The 10,312-nt window shown below is 37.6% G+C and overlaps 1 protein-coding gene across 6 annotated transcripts in view; it reads left to right on the forward strand.

Moving 5' to 3' along the window:
- BBX (BBX high mobility group box domain containing) overlaps positions 1–10,312 on the forward strand; it is a 283,503-nt gene that overhangs the window by 192,926 nt on the left and 80,265 nt on the right. For all 6 annotated transcript variants that reach the window (XM_049628124.1, XM_049628123.1, XM_049628122.1 and 3 more), the window contains one exon: positions 4,388–4,583. In XM_049628124.1, coding sequence (XP_049484081.1) covers positions 4,388–4,583 — 196 coding nt within the window. The remainder of the gene's footprint in view (positions 1–4,387; positions 4,584–10,312) is intronic.

The raw sequence follows: 10,312 nt of genomic DNA on the forward strand, positions 1-10,312 counted from the left end.
GGGGGGGGGCGGGTAGAGAAGCAGAGAGAGAGAGAGAGAGAGAGAGAGAGAGAGAATATCCCAAGTAGGTTCCGCACTGTCAGCCCTGAGCCTCAAGTGGGGCTCAATCCCATGAACTGTGAGATCATGACCTGAGCCGAAATCAAGAGTCAGACCCTCAAACCACTGAGCCACCCAGGTGCCTCTCAGCTGTCTTTATTTGTATAGACATTTACAGGATTCTTTATTCCTGGACCTCACCAAGGTTGCCATTCTCTTTTCACTGTGCTGAAGAAAATCTAGACTGCAATAATAGCTAGAAATATTACTGGATTTTATATGGCACCTCCCCCAACCACCATTAAAAACAAATAATTGGAGAACAGTTAGTACAGTTTTCATTAACATTAAGGTGCTTTTTAGGGTCAAATTTCCTTTCTTATAAATGATCCAGAAAAATAGTTAATGTTGTGACCCAATTTTTAAAATATTAACATAGAGTATTGTTTTTTGGTATATGGTAATGTCATTGTCATATATGAAGTTGGCAAAATACCATGACAAAGGGTATGTATTTAATACCACTCTGAATAACAGTGATTTGTTATTACTGCTAATACAGTGTTGTGGTGGTTGGGGTCAGAGAGAAGAGAGCCCGCATTTGCTGAGCATCATGTATAAATAATAAACTGTCTGTAAAGTAGATGCACTTAGGTTATCTAATCAATTGGAAATTTAAAGAAAAAAATTGGAAGCCATGATGTGAATTTTTATTTTAATGGGAAATTTTTGAAAATCGGTATTTTAGCAAGAGGTTAGTTATCTGCGAGATTAGACCAATAGCCTGTGTGATTGATGTTCTTGGATGAAAACAGGTTTCCCTCTCATGCCCAGCATGAAGAACTCTGTCCCAAAGATCCAGATGGATGGGGCGTATCTCTTTGACCCTTTAAATCCTGTAATGATGGATTTTTGTCACGGAGTTGACCAGAAGGCAAAGTTTCACTCAGCTGTTTGCTTCATACTGTATACAGTCTTCCTTCATTTTGCCATTACTCAACCTTGTCTGTAATCCCTTTCTTGATAACCTCACCACAACAAATGATTAAGCCTTTCTGTTGTTTCTTATAGTTGAATCAGAGCAAGTGATTGATGAGGTGCCCAGTTCCAAGGACAGACATCCTCATACCCCAAGGCTCTTTCTGCCTCTGCCTTTATTTGGTGTTCAAGTGTGTCTTTACATGAATTTATGGCATCTCCATGTAAGCTTTAAATTCCTAAAGACAAGGAATGTGTGTTCTTTTCTCTGTCTCCCACATTCTTAATGCTTTTGCTCAATATATTTCTGATTGAGCTAATGAATGTTGTCTTGTTACTGCTCATTTACATCAAGTATCTGCAAGCTTAATATGGTGTTACCAGAGTATTGACCCTCCTAGTGAATTCTCAGTTACCATTTTCCATAAAACCCCACATGCTCCATGCCTTTCTCTTGCCTTCTGTTCTTCAACCCATAGGCACTTCCCCTTTTACAGATCCTTTGAAGAATCATTTTTCATGCTTGAACCAGGGGAATGCTTACAAACCACATGTAAAAAGAAATAGTATGTTTGTGTGACTAATTGTGGATTGTAAACAGTTTGAAGGCAGAGACTTTAATTCATGCCTTTAACCAGTGTCTGTCATCTAGTCCAGCATTTGTCACAACTGGGACTTTCTTCTTTAAAAACTACATTTTTTTTCCCCTCATGGCAAATGTGTTAATTTGTTTGAAAGTCTTTTGTCATTTTATAGAGTGGTGACCTTTGTCCAGATGACTGTTCATCTGACAAACCCAGCCCATGTGCCTTTTACTTGGACACAGTAATGACGCATGTGTCTGCTACTTCCATTTGCACCTCACCCTCCCATTTGTCACTTTCCACCTTCAGATGGGAGGCAAGGCTATTTGTCTGCCTCAGCCTAAAATGTGAATCCCCCATGCAGGTGACTGCAGTAGAGTAGGGTGTCTCTCAGATCACATTTGATTCCTCCAAATCTATTCTGCTGTTGGTGGTAAATTCTAGTTTCTTTCGCCTTGCATCCTATTTTAATTATTTTTGTTAGAAACGTGGAACTGTATTTTTCCATTATTTTGTGTCTGCCTTCCTTCTGCATGTACGCATGTATCAATGTGCAAATGTACAGCTTTTAAGTTTAAAAAAAGAAAGTTTATTCAGAAAACTTGACTTAAGGTAATTTGGGGATAATTCTAAACCACTGATTATTAACATACGAACACTTACATTGTATTACCTACAGTACAGTTTTTGTTCATATGATTTAAAGTGAAAAGATAGAAAAAGGTTATGTACGCTTTCTTATACCAAGGATAAAAGAACCGTTTTTCCTGTTGGGTTAAATAAAAAGCTGTTGGGAGTGCATACTAAATTAGTTTACTTTACATATGGTGTGACCATTTCAAAAGGCAAGCTTATGGGATTGTAGCAGTTGTATTGATTTAGTAAAGTTTCCAGCAGTTAGTCACATATAATTGAATACATGTAAAATACATTTTTATTAGTTGATATGACTTTTAGCACTATATAATGAATAGCAATGAATGTATTTCATTTAGTTCTATGGTCACACAAGGGGAAAGAAGCATCAGAGTTGGGAGAGTTATAGGAGGCAGTCACAGAAAAGTAAAGGGGAAGGGAGGAAGGGAGGATATTGTCAGTAAAGGTTGAAACCTCCAAGACATAGAGTCTGATGGATTAACTGCAACACCACACATCGCAGCTCTTAGCCTGCTCACACTTGCAGTCGAAATCCTACTATGCTGATACTTCACACATATTTCATTTTTTACCAAATGACGTTTTATGGCATTGCTCTTTACAGCAAGACTGTCGGCACCTTTTTTTCCAACAGCATTTGCTCACTTCATGTCTCTGCCACCTTTTGGTAATTCTTGCAATATTTCAAACTTCTTCATTATTATGTTTGTTGTGGTGATCTGTGATCAGTGATTGATTACAGCTTGCTGAAAGCTCAGATGATGGTTAGCATTTCTTAGCAACAAAGTACTTTTAATTAAGATACTTCATTGTTGAGGAGCCTGGGTAGCTCTGTCGGTTGAGCTTCTGACTCCTGATTTCAGCTCAGGTCATGATCCCAGCGTCGTGGGATCAAGTCCCACATTGGGCTCCATGCTGAGCATTGAGCCTCCATAACACACACTCACTCTCTCGCTCTCTGTCTCTGTCTCTCTGTCTCTCTCCCTCTCTCCCTCTGCCCCTCTCCCCTGCTTGCTCTTTCTCTATCTATTAAAAGAAAGGAGGGGGGGCACCTGGGCAGCTCAGTTGGTTAAGCGTCCAGCTTGGACTCAGGTCATGGTCTCACAGTTTGTGAATTCAAGCCCACCTCAGGCTCTCTCCTGTCAGCTCAGAGCCCACTTCAGATCCTCTGTCTCCCTCTCTCTCTGCCCCTCCCCTGCTCTCTCTCTCTCAAAAATAATAAACGTGAAAAAATATATATTATTTTTTAAAATAATGCTACTGTACACCTAATAGACTGTAGTATAGTGTAAACATAACCTTTATACACATTGGGAAACCAAAAAATCCATTCAACTGGCTCTATTGGGACACTCCCTTTATTGTGGTAGTCTGGAAGCAAACCCACAGTATCTTTGAGGTATGCTTGTGCTCTTTCCTCTACATGGCCCAGCGTCTTCAAATAACTAAAAAGTTATACATCAGTTTTCCCTACCTTGTTCCTCTTCTCCCACTCTTGATCTCAGCTTGTTTATCCCCAAACTGGTCACTTTGCTCTGTTAAGTGTGCCTGTATTTACCTTACCCGTATGTCAAAGCACAGATTTAATTTTTGCCATACTTACCAAATTAAGCAGTGAATAGAATCTGGTTTCTGGCTCTGGTATTGACTTACAGTTTGTAATGTGTACCTGATACCCACTTTGAAGTTGGTGCCATGCTGCCCACCCTTGTTTACAATAACCCTACATATTGGTGATATTGTTCTCAATTTATGGAAACTTAAGGGTGAGACCCAGAGAGGTATGTTCTGCTTCTTTGGTCACATAGTGCTAGGGTTTGAACTCTGATGTTTCAGTCTTTACCTTACAAATAATTCCCTCTTAATCATGGTAAGACAGCTTTTTGGATGCTTAAAAAAAAATGTGGGTTGAAAGAAACAAATGTGCTGCCTCTGTACCCTTCTTCCACAAATGAACTTTCTAGTAGTTAAATGCATGCTGAGATTGCCATTCAATAAGTAAAACCACAGAAGTTATTGAAAGTAATTTTTCCTTCATTTTGTAATGGGGGAGGGGGGATGAGATATGAAGTCTGTTAAAACTTTCAATCTATATATTAATTAAAATCTTATCTGTTCTTTATTTATAGTATAAAGATGCATTTATGAAAGCGAATCCTGGCTATAAATGGTGTCCTACCACAAACAAGCCTGTGAAATCCCCAACACCCACTGTTAATCCACGAAAGAAACTGTGGGCCTTCCCATCTGAGTCTTCAAGAGATTTGCCAAGCCCCAAGAAAGCAAAGACCGAAGAAATGCCTCAGCTAAACTTTGGAATGGCTGGTGAGTTTAGACATTATTTCTATCTTCTACCTGTTCTTTTTTTTTTTTTTTTTTCCTTTCTTTCTTTTTTAGGGAGAGAGCTCAAGCAAGGGAGAAGGGCAGAGGGAGAGAGAGAGAGAATCCCAGCAGTCTCTGTGCTGTCAGCACAGAGCCCACCATAGGGCCCAATTCCACAAACTGTGGGATCGTGACCTCAGCTGTAATCAAGAGTCAGACACCCAACTGATGGAGCCACCCAGGTGCTCCTCTACCTGTTTTTTGTTTTTGTTTTTTTTTTTTTAAGGATAAGGCAATACATTTAGGTAGTACTTTTAATAAATAATCTACAGAGAGAAAGAGAGAGAAGGAAGTAAAATTTATAACCAGTGTGCAGCATTGCAAATATAGCATATCTGAAAGTTTTGGAACATGATATACATAGAATGTGTATGTATAACTAAAGGAAGTGTGAACCAAGTAGTAGAGTCATACATATATGTGAATTTCTGGCATTGACATTATGGAAAGGCAGACCACAAGGTGGAGATTAAGAGGTCAGGGCATTTTATAATGTAACAAAGTAGCTTAAACATACATATACACTATTAGCTATCCTAGTAAGTATCTTAGTTATCATGGGTTCTTATAAAGCCATAATTAATGTTGATCATTTGAGGATCTGAAACCTCAAGGGCAAGAATATGAACAGTTCCATCACAAGTCTGAGATGAATCTGACAACTGTTTCTTAGAGGGAATTCCCATTCTACCCGCCATCCCCCTTCTGTCCCCATTCCTGTATGACCCAGGCAAATGAAAACTTCCAGATGGCCCCATTTGTTATGGGGCCTTTAATACTCTTTGGGTGGTAAGGAATGCTAGAGCATTTATTACCATGAAATAAAGTACTTACATTCATTCTGCACATGGCTCTGTCTTCCCTGGCTGTTGCAGTGCAGTAATCAAGAGAGAAATTTTCCAGGATGAAGTTGGGAGATTGAGCAGGGTGGAAACTATGAAGTTGGTATAGAGCTATATGGTTCCTATTTCATTATTCATTATAAACAAATTTTCTTCAAAATGAGAGCATGAACCATTTACAGTATGGGGAACCTGGGAAAGCAGGATGAGCAATATTGGGATTAACACCTTTTTAATCCAGTTTTTTAATCCAGTTTTATTGACCAATAATTGACCTACATTAATGTATAAGTTTAAGACCTACAGACTGATGGTTTGATTTACATATATTGTAAAATGATTACAGTAGGTTCAGCTAACATCTATCTCCTCCTATAGATAGGATAAAAAAAGAAAAGGGAAAAGAGGGAAAAAATTTCTCCTTGTGATTAGAACTCTTAGAATTAACTCTCTTAACAACTTTCCTGTATGTCATATAGCAGTGTCAGCTGTACGTATAATGTTGTACATTATATCCATAGTACTTTCTTATCTTGTAATTGGAAACCTGTGACCACCTTTCCTCCAATTCTTCCTTCCTCCACGCTGTTTCTCTGCCAATCACAAGTCTGATTTCTTTGTGATTTTCTTTTTTTTAAGATTCCACATATAACTAGGATCATACAACATTTATCTTTCTTTGACTTATGTCACTTAGCATAATGCCTTCAGTGTGCATCCATTTCTTCACAAATGGTAGGATTCCTTCATTTTTTATGGCGGAATAATATATCATTGTGTATATACGTGTATATTAAATCGCATCTTCTTTATTCATTCGTCCATCAGTGGACACGTAGGTTGTTTCTATGTAAACATGGAACATTTTCTACAATAGACCATGTGTTGCCACAGAACAAGTCTTAGCGAATTCAAGAAAATTAAAACCATACCAAATGTCTTCTGACCACAATGGCATGAAACTAGAAATCAAAAGCAAGAGGAAAGCTGGAAAATTGAAAAACTCATGAAAATTAAACAACAGTCTATAGAACAATCGATGGATCAAAGAAGAAATTAAAGGAGAAATAAAAAAGTTTCTTGAGATGAACGAAAAATGGAGACCTAACACTGCAGAATTTGCAGTTCTAAGTGAGAAGTTTATAGCAACAAATGCCCACATTAAGAAGCAAGAAAGATCCCCAGAACAACCTAACTCTGTGCCTTAAGAAACTAGAGAAAGAAAAACAGAGCTCAGGCTAGTGGAAAAAGGGAAATAAGACAGATTTGATCATAAATAAATGAAATAGAGAACAGAAAAACAAGAGAAAAAGTTAATGAGACTAAGAGTTCGTTCTTTGAAAAAATAAACCTATAGCCAGACTAACCACAGAAAAAATATAAAAGACTCAAATTTAAAAAATTATAAATGAAAAAGACATTGCAACTGATACCACAGAAATACAAAGGATCAGTAGAGGCTACTATGAACAACTATATGCCAACAAACTGGACAACCTAGGAGAAATGGAGAAATGTTTAGAAACCTACAACGTACCAGCACTGAATTAGGAAAAAATAGAAAATCTTAATAGACCAATTATGAGTAAGGAGATTGAGTTAGTAATAAAAAATTTCCCAATGAAGGAAAGCCCAGGATCAGATGGCTTACCTGGTAAATTTTACCAAACATTTAAAGAATTAACACTAGTTCTTCTCAAACTCTCCCAAAAATATCAAAGAGGAGGGACAATTCCCAAACTCATTTTATGATAGCCAGCATTATTCTGATACCAAAATCAGAAAGGGACACTACTAGGAAAGAAAACTACAAACCAATATTCCTGACAAATAATAGATTCAAAAATTCTCAAAATACTAGCAAACTGAATCCAGCAGCACATTAAAAAGATCATTCACTATGATCAAGTGGGATTTATCCTGGGGATGCAGGGATAGTTCAACACCTATGTGACCAGAAAAAGCACTTGACGAAATCCAACATCCATTCATAATAAACACTCTTAACAAATTAGTCACAGAAGAAAGGTATCTTAACATGATAAAGGCCATATAGAGAAAGCCCACAGGTGCCTCATAATAGTGAAAGGCTGGAAGCTTTTCCTTTAAGGTCAGGAATAAGACAACTGTGTCTACTCATCACTCTTATTCATCATCATACTAGAAGTGCTAGCTAGAGCAGTAGGCAAGAAGAAGAAATAAAGAAAAAAAAAGTTTTGAAAAAAAAAGTAAAATTTTCTGTTTGCAGATGACATGACTTAATATTTGGAAAATCCTAAAGACTTAACCAAGAAACTATTGGATCTAATCAATGAATTCAGTAAAGTTGCAGGATACGAGGTTAACATATAAAAATAAGTAGTGTTTCTATACACTAACAACAGATATTCTGAAAAAGGACTAAATCAATCCTATTTACAATAGCGTTAAAACAATAAAATAATAATAAATTTAAGTAGGTAAAAGATCTTCAAAAACTACAAGAAACTGATGAAAGAAATTGAAGAAGACACAAATAAATGGAAAGGTTTTCTGCGTTTATGGATTGAAAGAATTAATATTGTTAAAACAATACAGCCGAAAGCCATCTATAAAGAAATCCCTACCAAGATTCCAATGGCAGTTTTTACAGAAATAGAAAGGACACCCCTACAATTTATATGGAGCCACAAAAGACCCTGAATAGCCGAAGAAATCCTGAGAAATGAGAACAAAGGAGGGGGCCTCATACTTTTTGATTTCAAGCTATAAACCCATAGTCATTAAGACATAAAAACAGACATATAGACCAATGGAAGGGAATCAGAGTCCCATAAGTAAACCCAAACTTACACACTCAACCAATATCTGACAAGGGAACCAAGAATACTAAATGGAAAAAAGATCGTCTTTTCAATAAATGGTGCTGGAGTAATTGGATATTCACATGGAAAAATAAATGAAACTGGACCCATATCTTAAACCATAAAAAATTAACTTGAAATGGATTAAAGACTTAAATATGAAATTTGAGACTATGGAAATCCTAGAAGAAAACATAGGAATAAAGCTCCTTGACATAGGTCTTGGTAATGGTCTCTTTTGGATGTGACACCTAAAGCACAAGCAACAAAATAAAAAATCCAAATATCCAAAAATCTGTAAGTAATTCCTACAAGTCAGTAGTAAAAAACAGAAACAAAACCCAAGTAAAAAGTGGGTAGAGGACCTGAATAGACATTGATCCAAAGAAGATGTACAAATGACCAACTAGGTACTTCAAAAGACACTCAACATCACTAATCAATAGGAAAATGCAAATTAAAAAGCCACAATGAGATACCACCTCAGCTTCTTAGAATGAACATCATCAGAAAGACAAGAACAAATGCTGATGAACAGGTAGAGAAAAGGGAACCCTTGTGCACTGTTGTAAATTGGTGCACCCACTAAGGGAAAAGTGTATGCAGGATCCTTAAAAAATAAAAGAAAAACTTAGTGATTCAGTGTGTGATTCATAGTGTAACAAAGCATGTGGTGTTGTCATATATGAACACTAAAAAATGCAGTCTGATGGGCACCTGGGTGGCTCAGTTGGTTAAGCATCCAACTTTGGCTCAGGTCATGATCTCACGGTTCGTGGGTTCGAGCCCTGTGTCGGGCTCTGTGCTGACAGCTCAGAGCCTGGAGCCTGCTTCAGATTCTGTGTCTCCCTCTCTCTCTGCCCCTCCCGTGGTCATGCTCTGTCTCTCGCTCTCAAAAATAAATAAACATTAAAAAAAAGGGGGGGGGGAGAAATGCAGTCTGACATAATAGCATCCTGAGGAAACAAAATCTTCAGGTAGTTGTCATGTAGGTGTCTATGGTATAATTCTAGGTAAACCACCAAAATGATCCTCCTATGTATCCCAGAAGAATCAAAATGCAGGGCTCTTACTTTTAGCTGTCATTGTACAACTGTAGTTTCGTTCTCCTTCCAGCAGTCTTGGTGAGCCCTGTGGACTTTCCAGATTATATCAGTTGCAGTGTTTCATAATAAAACATTTTATCATCAGGATCATAAAAGACTATATGGATGATTGGCTGGCAACGGAATTCCTTTAATTAGCGTTTGTCTTCCACAGCTTTTGCTCCCAGTTCTAAATCAACAACAGTAGGTGTTTTTCATACAATGGCTCTTCACAAACCAATAATAATTGTAGATAAAGCTATGAAACCTTCGAAAACTATGAAAGATGTCTGTTTTTTATACCATTTTTGACAGTTTATTTATCTGCCTTTCATACCTACAAATCGAACTGTCTGAGACCTAGACATCAACCAAGATTTTTACAGGTCAGCTTTACAAAAACAATGTTCTTTTAAAGTAAAATAAGGAAAGAAAACACCTCCTTGAGTTTGTGTCATTCTGTGAGGGTCTGTGACATATGTTGGTAACCCATGGTCATGGCCTTGTTGAGATGGTGTATGTATAGTGGATAACACTGTTGTGATATTTCCAGTGGTATCTCTCACAACACAATGAAAGCAAATAGGTTTGCCTTTAATTAAAACATGGTGCCTAGGGCTGCCTGGGTGGCTCAGTCGGTTAAGTGTCCGACTTCGGCTCAGGTCATGATCTCAATGGTTCGTGGGTTCAGGCCCCCATCGGGCTCTGTGCTGACAGCTCAGAGCCTGGACCCTGCTTTGAATTCTGTCTCTCTCTCTCTCTCTCTCTCTCTCTCTCTTTCTCTCTCTCTCTCAAAAATAAACAAACATTAAATTTTTTTTTTAATTTTTTTTTTTTTTTAATTTATTTTTGGGACAGAGAGAGACAGAGCATGAACGGGGGGAGGGGCAGAGAGAGAGGGA

This window comes from Panthera uncia, chromosome C2 (genome assembly GCF_023721935.1).
Source record: "Panthera uncia isolate 11264 chromosome C2, Puncia_PCG_1.0, whole genome shotgun sequence".
Taxonomy (NCBI): domain Eukaryota; kingdom Metazoa; phylum Chordata; class Mammalia; order Carnivora; family Felidae; genus Panthera; species Panthera uncia.